Genomic DNA, 26558 nt, shown 5'->3' with positions numbered 1-26558 from the left:
AGGCTGCAGCGTTAGACAGACACGGAAGCTCAAACGCCCACAAGCAGATTACAAAATTACTAAACCCCAGGACTACAAAAATATCTTTCGTTTATAAGAAATGAGTGGCACAGAGCTCACAAGTGATGAGTCTTGTGTGGGAGCCAGCAGGAAGCCACTGTCATTGCAGGCATCAGCTTAGCTAGGGGAGGAGACCACGGGAATTTTTGTGTATGCACATGCTTGGCATGTCTTTACTGCACCATCAATACACTTGGCAGATCTGGACCAACCTGAAGCTTTCAAAGATCCAGACCCATTTCAGTGAGTGTTCTGAGGGTGTTTTAAGCTTGGGCTTGCTTTTTTGGTGGGGGCCATAGGGAAAACAACTTCACTGTACACTGCGGGCAAGTCACTTGAGCATTGACAGACTGTAAAATTCCCGTCCAAGAACAGGCTGGAAGAACTCCTGTAGCAGGAACACATGCCTCAGAGACACACAGGCAAGTCAAACTGTGAGTGTAGGTAGGAGTCTTGTAGAGGGACCCCCCCCTTGCAGGGCTGGCTGGCTGAACTCGGCCCACAAACTAGTAAGGAAAAAAACAGGACCCCTTGAAAAGCTGTGGAAAAGCATTCAAGTATTGAACAACCTCTAAAAAATATATAAAATTAATGCTTTTATATCTTCAGGGATCATTTCCTTAAACCCTAGTTTAGAATATTCTAATCTCCTTTGTTTGGTTTACTGTAATAAGACCTTTATTTCTACCAAATACAAAAATCAAAGTTTTTGGATATTATCAGCTCCTGTTTTTATTGATCCCTTATATCCCGCCACACAATTCCCTGCACTAATCCATTCACTCTCTCAACAGTAGCTCATTGTTCATCCAACTCTACAGAGTGGACACATAGTTACATTGTTTTGATAATGCCTTTTATTAGAGATATCTAAGCCCCTGATTAACCACCTTTTCTCCCTACTTTGCTTACACAAACCATTAGGCTGAGGTAGATGTACAATGGAATCTGCCCAGAGTAACTGGGCAAGGGATGAAAATGCACACACCTAACTTTTAAGGCCTCTAAAATTTATATAAACCAGTATTTATGTACCCAAACCAGCATATTCCATTAATCAAAATGTCAGCAGAGAATCACAGATTTTTTCCACCTTCCAAGGAAGTGGTTTAGCTGTGTAGAGACTACAAGGATCAGGCTTTCAACAACCACTGGATCCAAAAAATCCCTTGGCTTGTCCCCTTCCCTCTATCAAATAAAGACTCCTTTACTTTGTGCACTCATATTGCTCAATATCCACCTTACATATGCACACTCCCATAAAACAGGCTCGCAGAGAAAAGTAATGGGAAGCAGAACTACACTAATGCAATCTGAACTGGAGCTAACCTTGTTTGTGTGCAGGGTTGATGATGAAAGGGGTTGTCAGCAAGGAAAGAGATAGGAAAACAGAATGTACACATGGTGATAAAAACAGGGTGCAGTCCTGTGGGGCTCCTAGCACCAGAGCAACTTGAAAAAGAGCATCAGAGTTGATACATCAGCATTCAAGCCCAGCTGGACCTTAGATCCAACCACAAGTAATAGCTAGAGGGAGGGAAAGAGGAGATCAGGTAAAGCAACTTGAGAGAAATTGAAATGTAAAGCCATACCTTGTTCTGGAAGCAAAACTGTATCACTGAAGGAGAGGAAGAAGCACTTCAGGGAGTAAGAAAAGCATCTGACAGAAGGCCTCAAGAACTTTCCTCTGGTGGAAACTTTCAAACAGGTTTTTAGGCAAGTTCACAGTCAATCAACTACACTTTCAGTATTGTTTGAGGAAGCATCTAGTAGGAAACTGTATTTAGTGGTTATAGCAAGAGCTTGAAAACTGACAACCTGTAAAGTTCCATTCCCAGCCCTGACAATTGTTTGATGCCTGACTTCAAACAACCAACTCCTCCATGCTTCAGTTTTCTCATATACACAAGTATATCTCACAAAGGATATTGCAATTCTTAAATGCTGTCAAATTGCTTTGGGATCTATTATTGCTAACATGGGCATAGCCTGGGAGTTGAAGGAAGTTGTGATAACTGAAAGCTTCTAGCTGAAGAGGTTCCTGAAATTAATCTTTTTCAACGGCTCCCATGAGTGGACAATACCAGAAACCCAAATGTACCTTGTGGGTGAAAACAAGAAATCAGCCATACATTTCTAATGAACCACCACCACATTCAACTTTCTTTACTTTCAGGTTCCCATCTCCAACCTGTTTAGGTGTTAGCACACCACGTTTAGGTGTTGAGAGACTCTCTTCAGAGAGCTCTGAAAGGACTTCCTGATACCCTGCCAAAGCACACACTCCAAAGCTAATTCGTAGTGGAAACACACACCACTGTTACCAAATAACCTAGGCAGCATGACTCAAATGCCAAAGAGGGAATGGATGGAGAGATGTTGCCAAGCATACACAGTTCTCCAGTGACAACCGAAGTGACAAGGTATCGAGTGCCAAACCAACCAGGTGAAGCTTGGGCAGAAATCCTAAGAGAACGAGGCACCCCGTGGAGTTGGTCAGCAAGTGACATGAGTGATTACTGTCCCATTCCTGGCCGGAAGATAAAGATTGCTGCCATCACTGCCTTGGAAACCGAGAGGAGTGCTGCTGCCAGGGCTTCTATTCCTGCGGAGGGGTATAAGGCTTCAAGAGCTGACCCCCCAAAGCAGCTAAAATCTACAGCCAACTCAACGCCCCTAAAACCTACACCCAACCAGCAGATTGCCAAGTCTCAAAATTCCCAGTTTTTGTACAAGAGAAGTGCTTTTTCTTGAGGAGAACACCGTTTGTGAAAGCAGCCCAAGCAGCGATTAGGATCTGCCGCAAAAGGCGCAGAGACACCCGCAGGACCGAGACACGGAGGCCAGGCATGCCACCAGCCCCGGGGGCACCCCACCAATCCCGGGGAGCCCTCGGCCGCGCCCGGGCCGAGACTACCAGCGTCGCGGGGGGGTGCGCAGCGGCCCCGGGCCAGCCCGGGGACTGGCGGCCGCTGCTGCGGGCCCCGCTTCTCCTCCCCCCCACCGCCAAGGGCCCCCCGGCCCCGGTCCCAGCCCCAGCCCAGCGCTCACCTGCGCTGCTCGCCCGCGGCGACCGCGCTGCCGGCCCCGCCCCGCCCGCCCAGGCCCCGCCCACCCGCGGCGGCGGCGAGCGCGCGCGGCCCGGCGGTAGCCCGGGGGGGGCCGCTGGGAGCGCGCGCGGTGCTCCGGTAACCGGCGCTGCCGAACCCCCAGGGCACGGCGGGCACTGCCGAACCCCCGGAGAAACCCGTCACGGAACGGGCTGGGAATGACCTTTCGGATCATCCAGTCCAGCCGTTCCCCCAGCCCTGCCAAGGCCACCGCTGCCCCGTGTCCCTCAGCACCACATCCACACGGCTTTGAAATCCCTCCAGGGATGGGGACTCCACCACTGCCCTGGGCAGCTTGGGCCAGGGCTTGGCCACCTTTTCCGTGAAGAAACTGTTCCCAAAATCCAATCTAAACCTCCCCTGGCACAACTTGAGGGCATTTCCCTTGTTCTAGCACTCGTTCCTTGGGAGAAGAGACTGACTCCCGCTGGTTCCAACCTCCTTTTAGGGAGTTGCCAAGGGCAAAAAGGTCTGCCCTCAGCCTCCTTGTCTCCAGGCTGGACACCCCTAAGTTCCCTCAGCTGCTCCTACTAATACTTGTGCTCCAGACCCTTCCCTAGCTCCATTGTCCTTCTCTGGACAAGATCCAGACCCTCCATGTCCTTCTTGTTGTGAGGGGCCCAAAACTGACCCCAGGATTTGAGGTGAGGCCTCCCTCACCAGTGCCAAATCCTGGCAGCTGAGCACAGAAAACATCCAAAGCATGACATGGCTGCCACCACCCTGACATGGTTGACATAGTGCTTTGAGCAGGGACACACTGCTGGTAACACCAGCTCCACAACTTCCAGAGTGGAAGAACTATCGGACACAATGTTGAAGGTAAGCCCTAAATCCACATATATGTAAAACTGCTCACACAAAAGATCTAAAATGGTTCGGGGTTCCCTCCTTCCCTGGAAAGGCCTCATATGACAACCCCAGTCAGGAGATTGTTCTTTCTTCATCTGGAAAATTTTTGTGCAATAGGGGTAAGAAAGACCTTAAATCCCAAAGGAGAGTCAAGTGATCTGGGGGATGAAAAGAAATGCCTCCAAGGCAGGCAAGGAGCTGGGCACCACTGGGTTGGAACATGCCAGGTGCTTTGCTAGCACCTGCTCATCGAGGGAGAGAGGAACCAAGAGCACCTTTTTGTGCTGGAAAGTTGCTGGACACCAAGGACATACAGGCTTATCTACCCATTTTTCTTCTCCAACCTGTTGACCAGGTTCATTGGCTGCAGAGGAAATCCACCCAGGCAACAAACCATTGTGGAAGGGCCCATCCCACCAGAGCCCCAAGGTGCCTCAGACACCCCACAGGGCTGCTGTCACCCTCTGGCACAGGGATCTCTCTGACTTGTCACAGGAGATTAGTGGTTCCAAAGCAGCAGCAGATGCGGATAAGAAATGTTTCCAGTGTTCAAAGAAAATCACTGTCCTCTGTCTCATTAATTTTTCATCAGCAATTAGGACCCAAAGACCATTTGCTCATTTGAAAAATCTCTTTTCACACATCTCCCCTTGCATTCGAGAGGTGCCCATTGTGGTTTGGGTCACCAATAATAAGAGACTGTGAACCTGGATTTGTGCTTTTAATGACTTTACTTCCACACATGGAAACAGTATCTTGGTATAGGACACAACATTAGTGTGTTGCCCTGACTGGTCCTCCAATTTTACGACTCCCAGAGTCACCATTTTTCCTAAAGCTTCTGCTGGAGACATGCAATTAAGGTATAAATTAATTCTTTTTCCATGTTATAATCCAAGAAAAGCTCATTATTCTTGCAGACCCACTATTTTTTTCCCTGAACATGACTAGTTGGCAACAGAGATATCTTGCCGTCAGTACAAAATGTGACTGTTGAAACATTTGTTCTTCAGCTCCATTTGAATCTACTATCACGTCTTAATGTGACCTTTTAAAGCTCAAACTGTCTATTTTAAAATCATTGGCCATGACATGTGTTGAAGATATTTTTAACAGACTGTTTACAGGAATTCTGGTTTCTCTTCTGCTATTTTTTTCCTTTTTAACAGCTTTTCTACTCAACATCTCCATGTGTTTCATATAGGATTATACTGAACACTTACAGGACATTTGCCCACATGGCCTGTGAGAAATTGGACAACAGAAACTGTAAGCTAAGGAAAAAGGAACTGAAAGTCAGAAAAAATAGATGCAACCTGCTAGATTAAAGATCCGAGACCTCCAGGAAGAACAGAAAAAAAGGCCAGTTAGTTGTTTTTCCCCTGTGTTACTGAGAGCAAAACAGTGCTACTGGGTTTGCAGAAAGCACAGGTAAGAAGGGCTAGTGGCATTCACGTGGCATTATTGCAAATGCATCCAATATTAGGCATGTGGTTGGTATAAAGCCAAATCCAAAGTGTGATTTTCTTCTCATCTTTGGCTGAACCTCAGTTAAAATGACTACTCATACAAATACCTTATTTTTATGTCCCTTTTCTTCAAATACTTTTCTGAGCCCTTAATGCTCAGTCTTTCGTAACTCCCCCTCTTGGCATTTATCCTCACATTTTTTTCAGGCTGTTTCCTCTCTTCACTGCTCCAGGTACACCGTTCTTGCACAACTGCTTACCGTCCCAGCATCCCCTTACACAGCTGGGAACACTGGCTCTACAGCTCCAAGTCCCTCCTCTACACCAATTTGCCACATGAGAAATTCAGCAAACCTTCATAGCCTAGGGGAGATGGCTGGCCACCTTTTGGAAGAAAAAGCAACAGGAGGAAGACAACCAGTGAGTATTATAACCACAGTGCCCTGGTATTTACAGGATTGCCTGGCAAGAACACTTCCAACTGCCAGCAGGGCACCTGGAGAGAAAACCACCACACACTCCTGGGTCCTGAGCCACATAAATGTTGGCAATCTTAGTAAACAGTAACATTTATGAAGCAGTATTCATCGCTGCTACAGGCAAGGCTAGAAGTAGCCTCTCTTATCCTCCACTTACTGGGTTACAGGGTAAACAAATAAACAAATTAAAAACCCCACCAAACTCACCACATTTAATTGCACCACAAAGCAAACAGGAAGCCAGTGCAGTTTTAGGAGAGCTGAAACTATTTTCTCCATGTGGTTAACACTACCAAACAGGCGGGAAACCGCGTTTCTGCTTCAGCTGTGCAGTTGGTCTGCAAACACGGCTGGTAACTTGCTGTTATTTAAAAGTCAAAAGAGGTTTTTTCTGGCAACAAGATCTGAAATAGGATCACAGCCGCGTGAAGTGCATGACACTGATGCACACCAGCTACCACAGAGGTGAGCAGCAGAGCTTGACTGTGTAAATACAGCCCCAGGACACATCCTTGGCTGAGAAATGCCCGTGGCCAAACCAAACAGTACTTCATGATTTGAAGATCATTGTTTCTTTTTGCATCTTACACCATCAAGGGTCTCTGTGCTATAGCACAATGCTACACTGCTACAGGCTTCTCACTTTGTTGGGATTTCTTCAAACGTGTGTGTATATATTTGGAGCCCCTAAGCTCTCTTGCAAACAATGTGCACACTGAAGGGAAGTTAGGATATTAAGATAAACTGTACTAAGTATTTTAACTGCACCTTACAGACTCCAACTGCTGTACACATTCGTTTTCATATTTTCAACTTTCCCATTCTCCAAACAGCCAGAGCTGCCACAGGCTTACCAATTACTATGAACTTCATGAACAGTTTAATATTGCTGTATTTACAGCTGTTTATTCAAGTAGAACAGAATGTAAAAGATGAGGAGTAAACTAGACCTTCATCACTTTGAAAATCAGTGCCAGTGCTCTAAGGAAAGCATTGACTAATCTAAATTACTGCAGATCCAAGACCTTCTAAGCTTTGTTGGGGAAATTCAGATATGAATTCACCATTTTAATGTCAAGCCCCACAAGATTATTCATACAGCAGTCAGCAATGTGGTAGAACAATAGTGATAACATGCGCAAACTGCTCAACTAGCCGAAGTATTATCAAATCAAACACTCATCCCTGGGAAACCAAGCTCTGATCCAGCACTGGGACTGCAACAGCACCAACCTCATTCAACATAAATTCCCATTTGATAGGAATATAGCACTGCCAATAATAAATATTAAATGTCAATATATTCAGCATACATACACTTCCATTTATACTGCTTATAAAACTTAAATAGTATGTCCTGCAAACTCTGCATGCCCATGCTTTTCTTCCTTTGCTCTTGACATGCAAAACAATAAGCCAAGGCTTAGAAATGAACTGGCCAAAAGTTACACAGAGGGATGGCAGAAAAATCAGACTAGAGCTCTGGTGTCCTTGCTGAAGAACTTATTTTATTAGGATAACGTAAATTTGCTTGTAGAACATATATATATTTGGTGAGGAGAATAAGAAATAATAAGAGGAGGAAAAGTTAAAATGTTAAAAAAACAATTAGGACAAGAATAATTTTAGTAGGTTGGGAGGTGACTGGGCAAAGGACAGCAAGTGCACCGGGACACAGATAGAGAGAAGAGATGATGGACAACTATAACCAAGGAAAGAGCTAAAAGGCAGACGATCCCACAGTTCCTATGATAATGCCAGCTCCTGCCTGGGCTGAAGCAGAGAAGAAAGGAGGAAGGAGGCTGTGAGGACACAAAAGAGAATTTTCCTGGGCAGAGCAGCAGTCAGGAAACATGGACCAAAACTACCACCTCTCTCAACAGGTCACACATCTCAGGTTCCACTTTCGCCCAGGCTCGAGTCCCACAAAAAGCGTGGCCCTTACTAAGGACAAGGCTGGGGGCAAACACCAGGTGAGGATATTTAGGAGAACAAAAACCAAAGGATCACAAGCACATTTACCAGCTTTACCCAATATGGGTTGCATTAACCAGGGGGGAACACAGACACAGGGACAAGGGCCTCACTGAGCATTCAGCTCTGGGCTGACCACCTCCTACCTCAACTAACTGGTCTGAAGCATAAATCCTTAACCAACTCTGAAACAGACACTGTTGTTTTGGTTTTTTTAACCTTCCCAGGGAAAGGATATTTCTCTGAAGAAAAATGCAGTGGTTAGTTCATAGCTTGGACTTTGGGACAGCTAAGCCCACAGCAATTACAACATTAACTGTTTTTCTTTCAAGAACAAGGCCACAGTTTGCTTGTTGATACTGTCACAAGAGATATTTCAGAGAAGAAAAATATGACAAAGCCTCAGGACATTTTTCCTATTTGTTTGACAAACATGCATTCAAACAGAAAACTCACTAAGGGAAATCTCTCTGTGAGCTGTATAGGAGCTGATAATGAGTTATTAGGAGTGAGATTCAAGGACCTGAGCAGCCTGTTTGTTCCAAGAGCCTCTGAAGTAGTGTCAAGTCTGGGACCCCTGAATGACAAACAGAAGGGTGAATGATGACACAAATACACAGCTCATCTTCTGAAGGCCAGAATGGTCTGTTTTGGTGTCCTTGCGCAGAAAAAAAATACTGTTTTATTTGTGTGACTACACATTTACATGAAGGATATTGCAGACTTGAGAACAATAGATCCCCCCACAATTTCCCCATAAACATTTACAGAGGAAAAACCAGCTACAAGAACTGACCTGAGTTAGCTGCACCAAGCAGCTGAGATTCCTTGATCTTCAGCAACACCACATGACTTCTAAAGGAGCAAAATCCCTGGACGCAGTTCTCCTTAGGAGGTTATCAAAATTAACCAGGAGACTTTGTTTGATACAGTAGTTTCTTCATCAGAATTTCAAAGTGACAACCTCTGCCTGTGCCCAAGTATTGTGTTAAGGAAAAAGAAAGCTCTCTTAAGTTTTGGTGCTGCAATCAGCACAACGTCCCAGAGAACAGAGTGGAAGGTATTAGTCAAATCCTAGATTGGAGGAGATGCTCCTGACCCAGTTCTGCAAGATACGTGAGACCACAGCTCTGTCAGGGATACAGTTTGAGTTACCAACTGCAAAAACATAACATACAATGGTTTGGGGAAAAAACACAAAACCAAACCAACACCAACTAAAATCCCCACCAAAATTACACACACTGCTCTGAAAACCCAAGACTTCAGGCTTCTAAGGACATGACCTTAAATGCAACAAAGCACTCATGTTCTACTCCTCAGCCTGGCGCTGATGCCACGGCTTTTAAAAAAGTTGTTTCACCTCTATCTCTGCATGCAGAATACAGATAATATTACTTCCATGTTTGGCAGGGCATTTTGTGAAGCTCTGCTGTTTGTACAAGTCATTTAAGGTCTTTAACTAGTGCCACACAAATTCAAGGCACCAATGTCTCAACAGAAAATATTGTTGACTTTATCACTCCAAAATATAATTGAATACATACACACAGTGATTCTCCCCCACACACAAGGCATGCTTCTCAAAAACTCACTTCTGTTGAAGATTTTTGATAAAAAATAAAGAATGCCAAACACCAATGAACAGAAGCTACACCTCATTTCTCACTATCGGTTCTTCATGAGGGACAAACAACTTTCCTCTCATTTTTTTGCGCAATACCATTTCTTGGGAGTATTTGTTTTTCCAGAGAGTGAGTTATCTCTAAACCCACAGATTTCCATTATAACTACCTGCCTAATTAAACCACACTATTTAGTCTTGAAATTACTGTTAGGGGATTCCTTTTATTTGCTACCAGAAGGAAAGCAGCACCCGGTCTTCCCACACTCATAAGTACAGTTCAAGTTCAAGCGAGTGCTGCATTCTCAAAAAATATAACATTAGACCTCAGTGATAAAGTCAGATGACTAAAAAAACAAAACAGCCTTAATCCAGTTTGGGAATTTTGGGGTCTTTATGAATTAGTTCCAGTAAGACCAGATCTTGCAAACTGTTGTGTGGGTGGCTGTCTGCACACTGCACTCAGACACAGGTGCCTGCCTGCACTAAATATTTTGCACAAACTCATCAGTTTGTTATATTTGAGTGGTTTGTGTTTGTTTAGTTTTATTTGCTGTTTAACCTTTGTATTCCAAACTAAGCAACATTTAGATCTAACAAATACATTCTGCATAAAAACCAAAATACATGTATCATGTTACAAAATAAGCAGATGCCAGTGACAAATGCTTTAAGAATTTTTAGTAGCCACCTGAAAAATCACTTAAGAGTCAGAAATAAGTAGCAAAGGCCATTGCATGAGTCATCAATGACAACAATGAGAAGAGGAATGTGAAGGGATTTTTTTCTTATTTTTTTTCTAATATAAGAGATGGCTTTGGCTGAATGAAAATTATTATTTTTACTGTTACCAGAGTAAAATTTCCATTTGTGAACAGGGGAATTTCCACCTGTGACATATTGATGAATAATAATTTACATATCTGGAGGAAAACCTGCAACTTTTACCCTGGGAACAGTGATGAAGGAAAATCTAGCTCTTTTCAGTAGCAGGAAAGTGCAAAAATTTTGTCCTCAAATTTTTGTCCAGAAATAGATAATGTTTGTTTTCATTAAGTCTTTAAAAATACTCAAAAAGAAACGAAGATGTATTTCACAGAAGCAAACATTCCAGCCAACCTAAATAAAACTGGGACTGGGAAAATGTACCAGACCAGTACTAACTACATTAAGCAGTTGTGCTATATGCTACAAGGGTGAGCGAGCCTCTCAAAATAAAAAACCTCATTGTTTATTATTACAGTATCATATTTTAAAATGTGGCAGCAGCCAGGATCCAAGTGAGGCTGGGTCTGCCCTCACATCAGCAGGATGCACTTCAGAAGCTAAATTTGTTGCCTCAAAGGATTTTTGCAGGTCTCCTTGTGCCCCTTTCCATGATACTGGCCATGCTACAGACTTGCTGACTCAGTTTCCCTTTCAGAACAGTGGAAACAGCAACATTTTCTATTGGATCACTTAAGAGGCCAGCTTTTTTTTTTCTTCCTCCTGTCTTTACTGCTGTCTTTTCTGGTATCGCCACAAAAAGTGGAAAAACAGAGAATACCACAAACTAACAAGTCTTTAAAATCAGCCACCCAAAAACAGAGAGATGGGACCCTGGTGGGGAAAAGCCTTCAGGAAATTTCCCCACCAGCCCAAATCCAAAACCATCTGCCCCAATGCAGAGATCTGCAGGAATTCACAGCCTGAGGGATAATTTCAGCCCCTGGCACCCCAGGTCCTCATCCCAGTGGCTGCCTTTCAGAGCCAAAGCACTGCACTCTTCGTAACTCACCTTCCCTTAACAATCATCAAAAAGGGAAACAAGTTAGTTATTTAAAATCCTTGTTTCCCTTCAAGTTTCCAGGAAAAATCACACTGCTCATTTGTCTGTCAGGGCTTATTTCAAAGAAAATACTGGAATACTTAACTAAGAAGGGAAAAAAAAGTCTTACTCATTTAACTGATGCTTTCTCCGAGACTAGCACATTAAATAAGTCATCTGCTCCTAAACAGATAATAAACCTGTCCATATTAGTAAACAACACTGGATAGTAATTCAATTACTAAATCAATTGAATGATGGTAGTTTCCATGTGCAGTCTTAATTGGTTACTAGAACACTCTGCAGTCTATCTTCATATCTGTACGTTTTACAGCCCAGAGTAATGAGGCTTCACCTAAGTGATTTTCCCATTTTAACAGGAGGACAGCACAAATCACCCAAATTACGTGCCTTTGCCTGTACGACTGCTCAGCCACTCAGATGGAAAACTTTAAAGATCTTAGACCAAATTTGATATAACTTCAATTTCCCCTAGGTCCTCAATAGCCAGGTTCTGTATTAGTATGACAAGGACACAGCAACTCACCTCCCATTTCTTTTAAACAGGAAAAATTTCAGTCTTATGCAGACTGTCTGGAACTCCCTTTTCTAAACTGTCTCTGCTGCAAGCCTATTCTGCACCATCACAGAGATCTTAAGTCCAGCTTTACCCTGACATTAAGAAGAATAAACCATCAAACAAAAGCAGCTATCAAGCACCAGCAGCCTCTGGTGCTGGCAGGAGCTCAGCAAGATGATAACTTTGCACTGAATTTCCTATTTTATTTCCTTTTACCTGCCACAGGAAAAAAAACTCAGCTTCTCATTTCCTTCCTCCTATCCACTTTCTGTTTACTGTTTTGAATGACTTGTGTAAATTAGCTACATACAGTAAGGAGCCAGATTTTCGATTTGCTTTTCTCTAAAGGCCACAGGCAGAAAGACACAGAGCAAAGTCTCCTGGATGAAATGACAAAATGACAGACACATGTGAGTAGATTTCACAGGCAGCAAGAGGCATGATGCTTGGATGCCTACAGGAAGAAATCAGGTGCACATCACTGTCAAAAAGGAGATGGACTGTGCCACAGAGTTCATGCACAACTTCAGTAAGGTGATGCTTTCAGAATTAGGTTTGGAAATTTGATTCAAAAAATTAGTGAAATCTGTGCTGCCTCTTTCCATAAGTGCCAGCTTATTGGTATGTAATATTGCCAAAGGACATTGCCAAGCCACAAAGCTTTGTGTGACTTTGAGAAGGAAATTATCTTGGAAATACCAAGAAACATGGAAACCACTTGAACACACAGACCAACTACAGTACCACAAGAGGGGATGTAGTTTGTTTCCAGTGACCTGACCATAAAGCCCTACTTCTAGAAAGAAAGGTTTTGAAAGAATTAGCAACAAGAAATAAGGCACCAGAAAAGGGAACTATTTCATTTCTGTTAGTGTCAGCAAAGAGTGTCTCTTCACCATCCCATTTTGAACTGCTATATTCTCAGCCAAAGGGCAGCTCTCTCACAATGGGCATCAGTAGGAAACTTTGCCTGCTTTGCTCCGAGAGGTGAGAGACACCAGGTCTTGAGGTAGATGTTTTGTTAGGAAGCACTGGCTTCAACAGTGCCCACAGAGCTCAGGGCCACTGAACTGCCTGTAGCATGAAGCCTGCTGCGCTTTGCAAGCTGGGCATTCCCAGCATTGTCACCATGGTGCAAACGGACATGGCTTGCAAAACTGCAGACTGTATCAGCAACTGTCTCAGCCTATGCAGGCTGGAGATGTCAGGGGAGAAAGTAAAACATGACTAACAATGCCTCTTGTTGTGGCTATCTTGCTAGATACTTGCTAGATGTGTAGCTCAGCAGATGCCCAACAGGTTAACAAGCCTGCTACAGACACAGGACAGAGCACCCAAACAAACCACTAATGGCAGCATTTCCTGCCTGTTTCTGTGACAACCACAAACCACCCACCTGCTCACCTGCCAGACTCCTTTGGGACACTTTGGGGAGGCAAGATGCTCACTCAACTCTAAATAAGAGTTTGCAAAGAAAAGGGCCTTGAAAGACATTTCCTCCCCACCTCCAAAAACCCCCAACAAAAATATACCTAGTTACTACATGTGATTCCTTCTGTGGCAAAAACTAAAGAAATTCACAAGCCCTTTGACACTAAAAATACAGCCTTCCTCCTCCCTCAGACTTCTCCTTTTACTGAAGCATTTCTCTTTCTGGGCCATTTCCCAGCCTGTCATGCTTGTCTCTTTCACCAGCTCCCACATTGGAGCCACACAAATGTCCTCTCAAGGCACAGAGCTTCTGATGATGCCACATGGACTTTTAAAATCATGCCATTACAAACAACCCAAACCACAGCACCTACTTGTAGACCACTCTGCTAACAGGTCATGCCCTGACTCTTCCTCCATGCACATTATTAATTTACCATTCTTCTCTTCCTTCAATGACTTAATGATTGCTGCTGCCTATTCCCGTGCACTCTCTATGCTGGGAGGTCATACTCAGCAGTGGGGGAACAGAGGCTGGCACTACTTTCTGTTCCTGAAACAGCAGACAGTCTTTTTCCTCCTTTCTTTTATCTTCCTTTTACCTCTGATAATGGACACCACCAGCACATTTATTGATAACATATTACTTGGCATTGGGGACTGCTCCATCCAGAGCACCACAGCATTTTTCCCTACCCCTCTTTCTGAACTTTTGTGGGGTCCAGCTGAGCAAAGGAGGGAAGGCAGCTGAAAGTCTACTCAATTTACAAAAATCAGCATGTGAAATCCTGTTATGTTGAAAACAAAACAAAAACAAAACCCCAAACCAAAGAAATAAAGATGAGAGCACCTGACCAACTTACCCAGCAACCTGACAAACTTGCACAGCTCACAGAACAAAGTCTTTCCCTTCAGGCACCTTAGAGATAACAAAATGACCAGCCAAGGGACAATCAAAAGCTGATTAATTTTTTTGTCAACTTCTTGATGGTGTTTTCACACATCAGTTATCAACAGATGGTAGCATCTGCTACCTTGGCCATGCTTTGGTTATGTCCTGGCAGTTCTGTCCAAAGACAAAATAAGCCCAGTAAACAATGATCCCACCATCTGAGTCCAAAGGAAAGAGGTCTTCCTCCACCCTAGCAGCATCAGGAGAAGACACAGAGTGTGAATTGCCCAGCAGTACTCCCCACTTACTACCATGGGATCGGTCTTAAAGCAGAAAATTAAAAGCAGTTATGCTGCTTCTCATATGTTGCAACAAACAGAGGAAGAAGCCATAAAAAAAAAAGGCAGCCCGATTCTGAAAACAATGTTTTTCTCTGCTCTGAATGAGGAGTCAGCAGCTCTGATTGCAAGTGTGCAAATTCCCCCAAAGTTTCCCTGAAACTTTTCATTACAGAGAAGCAACTGACCTCTAGTAAAGACAGCCAGTAAGTCTATGCTGATACTTGTTTATTTACTTCAATTAAGATACCCGTTAGATCTTATCATGGGTGACTGAGTCACCCTCTACTACATATGTGTAGTTGACTCTCCTTGAAGGCAAGGAGCAAGCTTGCAACAAGACAGTTGGAGCTTTTATGCTGTGTGCATCACACAGGTTAAACAAAAAATCTGCTTAGGTAGTATAGAAAAAGATCTCTGCAAGAGATTGTATAGAGCCGGGTGAGAGAACACAGCTCTCCCAAGGGCAGAGAGCATCTGCTAAATTCCAGGCAGAGGTACCTGGAAGACTTGTCATGGGAAACAAATCCAGGAGGATAATGACCCTAGGAATTAATCTGGAAGACAGAACAGGCATCACCACGAAGTCACTAAGTTTCATTCATTCAGCACACAGTAGAGACTCACTGTGAAATCTTATTAACTACATCCTTGTATCACAGTAGACAGCTCTGCCCACAGATCAGAGACCACAGCATTACACAGCAAAAATCATTCATATGCTTGCTGGTAACTCTGGAAGGAACTGGAAAATGAAGGAGAAAATGGGATCCTAATGGAAGCCTGTTCCTGTCATTTGAGAACCCGGACTAACCAGAATTCTGTCCAGTTCCTTCACAGCCCTGGTACCAATACATATATGGAAAAGCCAGGCAATCCTTTTCAACAAACATTTGCTTAATCTGTTCTTGCCTCTTCTTGTATCTCTGGTCATATTTGGTACCACTAGCAACATTTGTTGAAAAGCCACAAAAATGGCATTTAATCTGCAGGGGCCTTTGGTGGAAGCCAAGGGTGGGCAACTTAAGTGAGGAGATGCCCCCTCCCTCCTTGCCTTGCTCTAATGTGCATGCAAAGCTCATCCATTAATTTTTCATCTCTCTCCCCAGTCACTGATTAAAGGGATGCCTTATCCAATTCCCTTTCCTCTTTTATCTCCAGTTAAGTCCTATCTTTCCATGCTTTGGCAGCTGTTTTTCTCCTCCTCCCTGTCCATTTGCCTGCTGTTGTCTTGCTAATTATTTTTACAAGACTCAATAATTGATGCCATCTTTGCCATTTTTCATCTCCTTCCTACAGCACTATCTGGCAAGCACAGAATTCTGCAAGCAGCTGTGCTCAGTTGGCTGCCCATCCACCTCCTGTGGAGGGAAACCATTGCCAGAACAAGACTTTGCAACCTAATCCTCTATTTACCTTTCCCCAGACACTTCAACTCTTATCCAGAGGAGCAGCTTTTGAAGTCACTTAGCAACGTGTTAGTAAACCAAAGGTCTGATGTCACCAACAAAAATAACATCTCAGAAACACCTATTTGTGTCATGCCTTGAATCAAAGTTACCTGCAGCCATCCAGCTCCCTGTCTCAAAATTTGCTTTATTCTAGAGAATTTATCTTTTGTCTCCCTGGCAGACAAGGCAGCAGCATGGTGATTTCAGATTAAAAGTGATCTCCCATTCTGCAACAATGATACTGACTAGAGGACAGGACTCCTTGAGCCTCTATAGCAGGTGGCATCGATCACAGGCTTAAATCAGGAACTAAAAACATGACACTGGTCCTATATGGTACAGATGCTCTCTCAACCCTACAAATAATTCATCTACCAAAGATTAGTTACGGATTTAACTAGTTGAGACTGAAAAGTATGTTTTCAAACATCATTGTTAACAAGTCCTGTTCAGGAGGGAATTCTGCTATAGGTTTGACTCAAGCAAGACACCTCATGACACAGATCCCTCAACCTGATGATATCCTAGAAATAGCTTTCTACAATTTGGCCTTTTACTGATGATCAAACAGACCACTTTCCCCTCTCAAAACAGAGGGGAGAAAGCACAACAGTAAATACAGGAATTACACTGACTGCAGAGTTCCTAATGCAACTTCTTTGTTTTTATGAATGCTGTCAGGCACATGAAAAACAGAAGTCGTGGCTCAAGAATCTTCAGTCTTTGCAAACCATCACCAACTGCTGCCTGGCTCAATTTAGCAATCACTTCTCCGAGCAGTCCACTAGGCTTTGTACAAGCTGCCAGCTACCCAAGGTCATGGAAAGGCAAGGGCAACTCATAACTGTTGCACTTCAAACTAGATGCTTGCTCATTTTACACACTAAGCAAAACTGGACTGCATGGCTTTTTTTTTTTTTTTAAAAAGTATAAAATCCCAAATTCTGCAGGAATCAGCACTAGGGACTCATCTTTCAGCATTATTCTGACACTGACTAATTGTCACAAGATGCCTAAGTACTAGGACAAATTGTAGTTTTGTCCATTCAAGAGTAACTGAGGAATACAACTTGCCAATAAGCAATGCATTTTTGAGGAGCACACACATACCACAGCACCACGTCCTCAGAGCCACTTCTGTGGTACACAATGACAGGATCACACACAAGCATGCAGTGCCTTTTCCAGATCCTGCACCCAGGCCTTTTGCAAGTGTCTCCAGAGGCTGCTCCCAGCCTACTAACCTCCACCCCCTGTCCTCCCTGTTGCTTGCAGCTTGTTGTTTCGAAGAGCAGTGGTGTGAAAAAACAGGAAGCCATGCAGAGAGGAGAGAGAATAAAGATTGAGGCATGAAACTGCAGCAGCAACATCTCCCCCAACACGCACTCCACCCCCTCTTCCCTTCCCACCCCCTTACCACAGGCCACGTTTTCAGTGAGAAACAATCTACTTGCTCTTGACGGGAAACTGGTTACGGAGCTGCGTGGCCAGAGAGCCACTGACGGAGGGGAAATCCAGCAGCACCAAGGGAAACACGTCCCACTAGACTCTTCTTGGTCATGGGGGTGGCAGGAGAGGCAGGACTGCAGCTGATGTTGAGACAGACTAAACCCACAAGTATCAGAGGTCCCTGGAGTGCCTGCTACACTTTACTGTCACTGTGAGTCCTGACACTGTCCACTCCTGCATGGTAGAAAAGGCAGGAGTGAGTGCCCAGAGCTCCCATAATTGCCCTCTCTTCTTCAGGAGGCTGTGCTGATGGGGATGGCTGATGTAAGCCCTGTCCAGGCAGTGGACACACTGCTCTCTTTGTAACTTGGATAGAGTATTCTTGGTCCCTCATATGTAGGAAAATTCCTAAAGCTTGAAGAGCTTTGGGAGGTAACACAAGAATAGTTCTTGCCCTGAAGGTCCCAGGGCCACAAAGTAAAAGAAACAGGTCAAAACAGACACCACTCCATAGGCAGCTCTGCATCCATTTTATACTCTAAACTTCAAGGAAAAGTACATAATCTTCTCATTGCTAAGAGTTTTACAGCTTAAAATAGCTACTATTCTATAGACTATAGACCATTCTACAGACTAATAAGAGTTTTATCTATGACCTGCTGCATCCAAACTGGTCTTAGCATCATTTTTACATCCATATATAACCTTCTTAAGGAATAAGGATTCTGAGTCATATCTTTCTACTGATGGACACTGGGCCAGCTTGTCTGCAGCTCTCAGCATTCACAGCTCTCCCAACTCACCCTCTGTTGGCAACTTCTGACAGAAAGGTTTCTATTTTGCAGGAGTCTTTATTGCTCACACCCTTATCTTTTCAGTTTTCTACACAGGCTGAGAGATTAAAAGGGTGGAGATAAGGAAACAACAGTTAGGGTCAAAAATACTAGCAGGACAGAAAGGTCAAGCAAACCCCTGACAACAAACAAACACTGGCTTCCATTTCATAGAAAGTATTTCCAACTTTTATCTCTGCATGTAACCATGCTTATGTCAAACACCTAACTGGATAAAACAAAAGGAAAAGAAGCCATGTCAGGAATCCTGGTAATCTTCAGATCCAGAGAAAAAGTCAAACACAAAAAGCAGCCTAGCTAGTGCTGCTGGAGACCAGGGCTCAAAATGTAAAGCAAATACAGCTGGGATAAGAATCTGAGTCACATCAAGTAACAGATCACAATATGGAGCCACAAAATGAACTACCACATCCCTGAGTGAGGGACAGCTCAGGAAGAGTTAAAGGCCTTAACACGCGAAGATATCAGCATAGCACCTCCCTATGCTGTACTCAGCTTGTATTTGTCAAAAGTCTTTCACATTTGTACTAATTCAGCACTGTGCACAGGCAAACTATCCTTGCTTTCTATTGTTAATAATACATAAACTCATTTTTTTAACTGCTATAACCAGAAGGGGAGGGAGTGAAGGAGGCAACACAATGGAAAAGAATTAAACCGTCTGATACCTACTGGTGAGAAAGGGGAATGCAGTATTTCCTTACTTATTTTCAAAGCCTCTGTACAGCTTGCAAGGGGATGTGCTAGGCTGTGATTCATTTATAAAACCCATAAGAATACTGACGAAAGACTATAAGGCAAAGAAAAATAAGCAGAGGTTCCTTTCAAAATGCAGTCACAAACCCAAGAGAAAGAGGCTTACCAATAAGATCCTCTGCTGTTAGAGGGATGCAAAACACAGGAGAGGTCCCAGCACTACTGAGCTGCTAAAAAAGCCACACAAACCATTAACAACTCCCCTGGTTTAAATGCAGCCAACAATCCAGTCCTCTCCTCCAGTCACAGAAAAAAGGTGAGGAGTGGGGGGGGGAAGTGTGAGAGTGCCTGAATGAGACTGGGGGATTCCCAGCACTCCTCTTTGTTGGCAGAGCCAGCCAGCCTTCCTAGGCTTTTAGGGTTTTTGTTTTGTCTTTTTAAATAACTGATGAGGAGAGATGCTCCTAGAAGTAGTGACTGGACCTGCCCCTAGGCTCCATCACCTTAAGAAAAATTAATCAAGCCCAGCATGATGGGGGATGCTGCTGGGAGGGGTTAACAGGAGAATCTACTGCAGGCAAAAGCGGCAGTTGAACACATACTCCCATCTCCATTTTAAGACTATTAGAATCTCCCGTTGACATTGCTTCAAGGTGTGTTTACTGTTTGATTTTTCAGAAGGCATGGAGACGATCTCCAACCTTGTTCTGCTGGCACAAACGCTCCACCTGGTGGCAATCACAAAGGGAAAAGCTGTGGAACCAATGAAGAGCTGGCAAATAAATCACTCGTATCAATTTAAATAGGCTGTTAAAAGTAATTAAAGGCCAACACGACACATAAACCCACTGGAGAGAAAAGAGAAAGCTCTTCACTCTTCCATGTGTCCTCAAAAGCTTGATATACCTGGATATTTTTTAAGAGAGATCAAAGAACTGAACCATTGTAAAACTGTGTCTTGTATACTTTGACAACATTATTAGTATTTTCTTGATGCACAGAACTCCTGTGCCCCTTTATTCACAACGTTAAGCTTAAAACAGATTTAACTGGAAATTTAAGATTACTTCATTTTTGCCTGATACACTGTTTGTTTAACAGCCTTTACTGCCTACAAGATACTCAGCTACAAGGTAGCTCATACTACAAGGTACTGTGCTTGAGCAACTAGTACAAATATATAGCTACATACATTCACATAAACAGTGGGGAAATCCATATTATCAGGCATTGGACAGAGGTAGTCTTGTCTTTAATGCAGCACTCCCACTATCCCTTCAGACCTTTGCCACTTCATCTTAAGAAACCACTTTTCAACAAGAAGTGGTTCTCAAAGATCAGGAAAGAAAATTTATCTTAGAAGTCCAGTTTCTAATACACAGTATTATCTTTCAGGATTTAGCCTCACACATATCAATTTCCTATTCTGCAGAAACCTAACACACAAAAAGAGCTCTTGCTATATATTTGTACTTATATAAAGCTTGAAATGTCATTTCTAGTATCTCTACTGCAGTGTTGAATAAAACAGAGGCTCATGTACTGACCACAATTTCCTTTTCTAGACAGTAAACATTTTCGGTAGAAATGCCAGGGGCCTGAATACTGTAGCTGTGAGGACCATTACACAGAAGCCTTCTGGTAAACTACAGTTACAATTATGTACATCCAGAAAAGTTCAGGAAATCTTGAAGACTTAACAAAATAAACCCTCAACAAAACAGAAAAAACCCATCTCCAAACACCAAGAAACACCTCCCTCCCCCAACCACTTTAAAAGCCAAAATTAACTGGAAAGATCATTCATTTACTCAAGAGACTCACATACAAAGATGAACAATACAACAGTCTGTGAAAGGCTTCAGACAAAAGAAATTCCAGTTACTAAATTAGCAAAAATAGGGGAATAATACTAAACTAGTCATTTCCAAATGTAAGTGCAAATGTACAAGTCCAAATTGAAACACTTTTAAATACTTGATAATGAAAAGAAATTGAGAGTATCATGTGTCCAGGACCCAAATTCACTAGTTCATTTCAAAAACCTTGGACCAGATGTAGCTAATAATTTCACTCCTCAACTCCTGTGTGAGAATGGATGCTTCAGACACTAGAATCACAGTCATCTGAAAGCTAAAGATGGAAAAAGCAACCAAAAAGAAGTGGCAAAACCTCAAAATAAAGTCAATTTTTTAGTATAACCTGTCTGTTTCTTTCTAAATACATGATTACATGATCTGGACAACCTGTGCAGTAAAGCGCTTGCTTAGTTGTAAATTGCTGTAAATGTCTGTAAGTGTAAACAATTTTTTTTGTTCTGCCTGTCTCAGCCTGGACCTCGCCTAGGTCTGAAGCCCGTAGCTGCTACCACAGCACACACTAAGCAGAACTTAGCAATAAATACCTCTCTGAACCCACACAAAGCCAACGCTGCTGGGCGCCTCATGAGCCACAGGGCCTCTCAGAAAACCACCTGGACTGCTGTCTTCAGCCTGTAAAATCCCCCTCACGCACTCCTTACAAACTCTTATTTCCAAGGGGAATAACGGGGGCATGAATAACCTTTCCCTAAGGGCACATAAAAGTAGCCACGTCTATGCACTCAGTGGGGGAACCCACGAGATAACACCCACAACCGGGAAGGCAGCGAGGTCCCCTCAGGCGACCCAGCTTACCGTTACTTACCTCAGCCCTGACAGAAAACTGCTCCAAAAGCAACCGTCCCTGCGCAGATCTGCTTTCCACACAGAGATTCGGGCCTTACAAGAACTTTCGGGAGCCCCGAGGCCGGCGGGAGCTGCAGGGAAGCTTCTGGAGGGTCCGGTCAGAGCCGCGGAGCTGCGGCGGCCGCGGGCGGGCTGAGGGCAGCGCCGCTCCCGCCAAAACTGCCCCTGTGCGCAACACGGTTCCCTGAGGTAAACGACGAACTAGCTCTCCAGAACCTGGAGTCGCTGTTGCTCCTCTCCAAGATGGGGTATCCCACTTTTTAAAAAAAAGAACCAAAAACCAGAGAAATCTTCTCAAAAAGCCCCCTGCTTTGCAGCCTGCACTGGGGATAAATGGCGGCCTTTGCTGCACTCCCACAGGAGGGCACAATTAGCACGGTTTAGTCGACCCAGACTGCGACCCAGACACCCTGCTGAGAGCCTGCTGCCCACAGGTGATGAAGAATCACTAAGCAGCACCAAAAGCAACAGACAAAAATCTTTATGCAGACAACCAACCTCCTGCACAACTCGGCCACCTCCCCAAAGAAAATGGGGATGGGCTGAGCACACATCTTGGCAAAAACGAGGGAAATTGAGATTAGGAAGAAGTGTGTTTGGCTTAAAGTGAGCCTTGGGCAAGGGGGAGGAAAGGCATTTCCCCAAGTATATGATTATTTATAGGATTCCCCCCCCCAATACCTAAATCAGTGACCAGAAGCTGTATTTAATGCCCAAAATTCAGCAGCTGTAGTTTCACAGAACTGTATTGTTCACATCTGCTCCAGAGCACAGCAGGGACTTGAAAACTTTGCCAAAGAAGAACCATATACTATTTAAAACAAAAGCCATAGAAGAATTTGTTTCAATTACATACAGACCTACCACTAGCTTCAAAATGCAGCTTACATTCCACTTCGGGCCCTGAACTGATTTTATAAAGTGCGGAGTTTTTCAAAGTATTGCAAGGGGTTTAGCATTCATGTAGTGTGAAAAATGGGAGCAAATGAAAACAAAAGGCAACCTGAAAAATCATAAATCTGCAGAATCTTTAACATTTGGCATCCTGTACGAGCAACCGTAAAGTTGTTGCGCCCACTAAATCTAATAGTATTTCTATTGCTAGAATTTAATGACATCCAGAATCACTTTGTAAGTATACGAAAGTATGAAATAACAATATAAAACTGGATTTAAGTTGCCCCTTCTTTCAAGGATTGTCAAGAACACTCTGGAAGAAAAAGGAGCCTAAGAAAGCTGGTTAATGTTCAAGGCTCAGCTCCTCCAAGCTCAGGAGCAAAGCATCCCAACAAAAAGGAGGTCAGGCAAAATCTCCAGGGCCATGAAGATGATCAAAGGGCTGGAGACCCTTTCCTATGGAGACAGGCTGAGAGTGCTGGGGTTGTTCAGCCTGGAGAAGGCTCCAGGGAGACCTTAAAGCACCTTCCTGTGCCTGAAGGGGCTACAGGAAAGCCGGGGAGGGACTTTTTACAAGGTCATGGAGTAATAGGACAAGGGGGAGCAGTTTCAAGCTGAAAGAGGGAAGATTTATATGAGATTTTAGGAAGAAATCCTTTGCTGTGAAAGTGGTGAGACAGACACTGGAACGGGTTGCTCAGAGAAGCTGTGGCTGCCCCGTCCCTGGCAGCGTTGAAGGGCAGGTTGGATGGGGCTTGGGGCAGCCTGGGCTGGTGGGAGGTGTCCCTGCCCATGCAGGGGGTTGGATCTAAGTGATCCTTAAGGTCCCTCCCAACCCAAACCAGTCTGTGATTCTACGAAGATAGTTTATGTCATTTATGAAGCCACAACCCTTAGGAAATACTATTTATTAAACATGTCATAAAACAGAACATAAAACAAGTGCTGCTCTTCACGTAACTGTATTTGAGCTCTTCTCTCAAAGCACATTTTGTCCCTGAACCCTTATTCTAAGGGAAAAACAGAAAACTACTCCCTTTGAAATTAAAAGGGGAAAAAATCCTTACATAGTAATTATAGCATCATTTAAACACATTAACAGTGAGCATATATAAACATATATAACAAGCAACAATATAAAATAACCCTTTACTGTATGAAAAATCCCTTATAAATTCACTTGAATACAAAACCACAAGATTACTAGTATTAGACCAAAGATCTTTGGGTTTTGTTGTCCCCCAAAACAAAGACACATTGCTTTTTTTTTCATAAACCTTGCAAGAATAGCTCCAAAAGTAGTTTAAGGACACTTGAAAAAATATTTTCTCTGCATGAACAAAGTCTCACTTTTGCAAGAACCTACAGAACTCTTCATAAAGCCCCAAGATGCTGATTAGTTCGCTCAAGCTCTGTAGCTCCCTTTCAGGTTTGCCTGAAGGTTCAAACAACAAAATCGCACCCCCCCAACCCATCCCCAAATCCAAACCCAGGAAGCAGTAGGGAAGCACAATCCGCACTCCGGACAGCACCGAGGAATGAAGGAAACAAGGGGGCACACGTTAGTCACTGCAACCGGAGCTTTCCGAACCAGTCTTCCTTCAGGCACTTCCAATAGCTGAGGGGTTTGAAGTCCCTTTCTCAGTCGGGATGCAAAAGCACCCCGAAACCTCCAGGCATTTCCAACAGCTGAGCGTTTTTAAGTCCCTTTCTCACAAAAAAGATTCAGTCGAGATGCAGAAGCACCAAAAAACAATCAGGCATTTCCAACAGCTGAGCCGTCTCAGTAAGCCCCGTTCTCGGGAATTCAGTCGCGATGCAGAAGCACCCCGAGAACCCGCAAGGAACCGACTCCAGCTCAGCCAAACAGGAGCCCGCCGGTCCCGGGGCAGCGCAGCTCGGGATCTCAGGGGAAGGAGGAGGGCAGCTTCCCCCCCAGCTCGCCGGGAACCCCGAGCTCCAGCTCGGCGGGGCGCGGAGCCGCCCCGGTCCCGCCGGGCATGGGCCAGGCGGGCGGCCCCAGGAAGGCGGGGGGGGCCCAGCCGGGCAGCTCGGGACAGAGGTAGCCCCGGGGCAGCGCCAGGGCCGGGCAGGGCCCGTGCGGGCAGGCGGGCAGCGGCGGCGGCGGCAGCGGCAGCGGCCAGGGCACGGCGGCGGGGGGCGGCGGGGGCGGCGCGGCGGGAGGCGGCGGCGGCTGCGGGCGGCGCGGGCAGCGGCGGCGGCGGCGGCGATAGTCGCCCCCCGGGAACATGTCGTGGAAAGCGGGATCCAGCGCCCAGTCGGAGCCGCGGCGGGGAGCGGCGGGACCGGGGCGGCGGGGCAGGCGGCGGAAGCAGGGGTTGAGGCTGAGGTTGTGGCGGACGCTGTTCCGCCAGCCCTGCGGGCCGCCGCGGTAGTAAGGGAAGCGGCCCGCGATGTAGGCGTAGATGCCGCTGAGGGGCAGGCGCTGCTCGGGGCTGGCCCGGATGGCCATGGCGATCAGAGCCACGTAGGAATAAGGCGGCTTTTGCAGCCCCTCCGCCGCCGGGCCGCCCGCAGCCTCCCCGGGCTCCGCGTCCCCCATGGCCCCGCAGCCCCCGCCGCGCCGTCCCTCTAAACCCTCTGCCACTCCCTGCTCCCCCCTTGCCAGCCCCGGGCTGTTTGGGTTCGCGGGCGGGTCAGGACGGCGCTTTGGCTTCGCAAACCCAAATACCGAGGAGGGGGGCAAAGGCGAAGGCTGCGGGGGGCGAACGGCCCCGCCGGCTCCTTGCGTGGCATGGAGCGGAGGGCAAGGGCTGCAAGGGGAAGGAGCTGCAGTAAAACCAGTCGAATATATCGAATCTTACCGTTGCGGTGAGATTCGGTGCTCGGCTGAACACCCGTGACTTAACACGGGGCACCTCCGGTCCGGGCAGCATCCTCAGCGTCCCGGCCGCAGCGGAGCCTGGCCCCGCGGGTGCCGAGCGGGGACACAGGGAGCAGAGCTCCGGCTGCTGCCGTCGCGATTCTATTGCGAGCACTGCAATCCACTGAACGCTTCAAAATACATCCGGACGTGGAGAATTACTAGCGGGATGATGGATACCTACCTTTGCCAGCCGTTCAAATGCACATCCTCTTCTGAAAAGGGCTTCTTTGCTCACCCTTAATTAATTAATTAAAAAACAAATGTAACTCGCTAGTCTGGAAGGAATCGGTTCCTCTTTTTCAAAAGTTTTACAAAGCTTAAGGAACAGAAGGAAAACACTGATGATTTATCAGTTTACAAAAACTAGCACCATAGTCAAAGAATGCTGTCTCGTATTTTAAAAGTATTTTACTGGTCTTTTGAACAGAAAACTTTCACTGGGCTAGATGGAAATATTTAAATTATTAAGAATGAAACATCCCTACTGGTTACATCAAATCTGCCACCAAGCAGAAGGGAGCTCTTTGATGGAGCACAGGAAAAACTCACCTGTATGACCACAGCTTCTTTGTCTGCTAGCCCTGTGTAATGGAAAAGAAAGTAAACAGAACACCACTGTTGAAAATAAAGAGATTCCAGAATCAAACAGGTCTCTACTTCTGAAAGGAGAGTGTCTGAGAAGTGCCCCTCCTCCTGCACAGCAACACACAGAACACCTCCAGGTATTCAGACATTGCCACGTCTTAAAACAAATAAGCAGCATCTTTTAACAAATTAAAACATGAGCCATAAAAGTACAAATGGAGGAAAACTACAGCCTTTGAAACCTGTGCTTAGAAATCCTATGTCTAAAAGCTTATGCCACCTGTCTCTTAGTTTACCAAATAAAAAAATAAAGACTATAAAGATGCACACAAACACAAATACAGTCTCCCTTTCCCCAAAACTATTCAGCTCCCCAAGAAACAGAATCACACTAAGA

At 44.9% G+C, this 26558-nt stretch overlaps 2 protein-coding genes across 3 annotated transcripts in view; both read right to left on the bottom strand.

Annotated features, from left to right (window-relative positions):
• Nucleotides 1-25560, bottom strand: part of PIK3CD (phosphatidylinositol-4,5-bisphosphate 3-kinase catalytic subunit delta) — a 48932-nt gene extending 23372 nt beyond the window's left edge. The window contains exon 1 of one of the 2 annotated variants that reach the window (XM_051637046.1): nucleotides 25515-25560. The gene's annotated coding sequence lies outside the window, so the exon portion shown is untranslated. Of the gene's footprint in view, nucleotides 1-3111; nucleotides 3156-25514 lie in introns of those variants that run through there. The other variant, XM_051637045.1, reaches the window with a different exon arrangement.
• LOC127393041 (forkhead box protein D3-like) lies at nucleotides 24596-25252 on the bottom strand. The gene is made up of 2 exons (XM_051637676.1): nucleotides 24899-25252; nucleotides 24596-24823 (listed from the first exon to the last, which is right to left on the bottom strand). Exons 1-2 carry the CDS (start codon nucleotides 25250-25252, stop codon nucleotides 24596-24598), a joined length of 582 nt encoding a protein of 193 aa, XP_051493636.1.
• Nucleotides 25561-26558: the final 998 nt, after the last annotated feature.

This window comes from Apus apus, chromosome 20, assembly GCF_020740795.1.
Source record: "Apus apus isolate bApuApu2 chromosome 20, bApuApu2.pri.cur, whole genome shotgun sequence".
NCBI lineage: Eukaryota > Metazoa > Chordata > Aves > Apodiformes > Apodidae > Apus > Apus apus.
This window is presented reverse-complemented; position numbering and strand designations above follow the sequence as displayed.

What these genes read in the sequence shown, in the direction of transcription:
- LOC127393041 (XM_051637676.1), bottom strand. Translation starts at nt 25,252, where the DNA reads ATGGGGGACGCGGAGCCCGGGGAGGCTGCGGGCGGCCCGGCGGCGGAG. An exon ending in GCCGCCGCCGCCGCCGCTGC is followed by an intron (nt 24,824 to 24,898) that starts CCGCGCCGCCCG and finishes CCCTGGCCGCTG; the next exon opens with CCGCTGCCGCCGCCGCCGCT.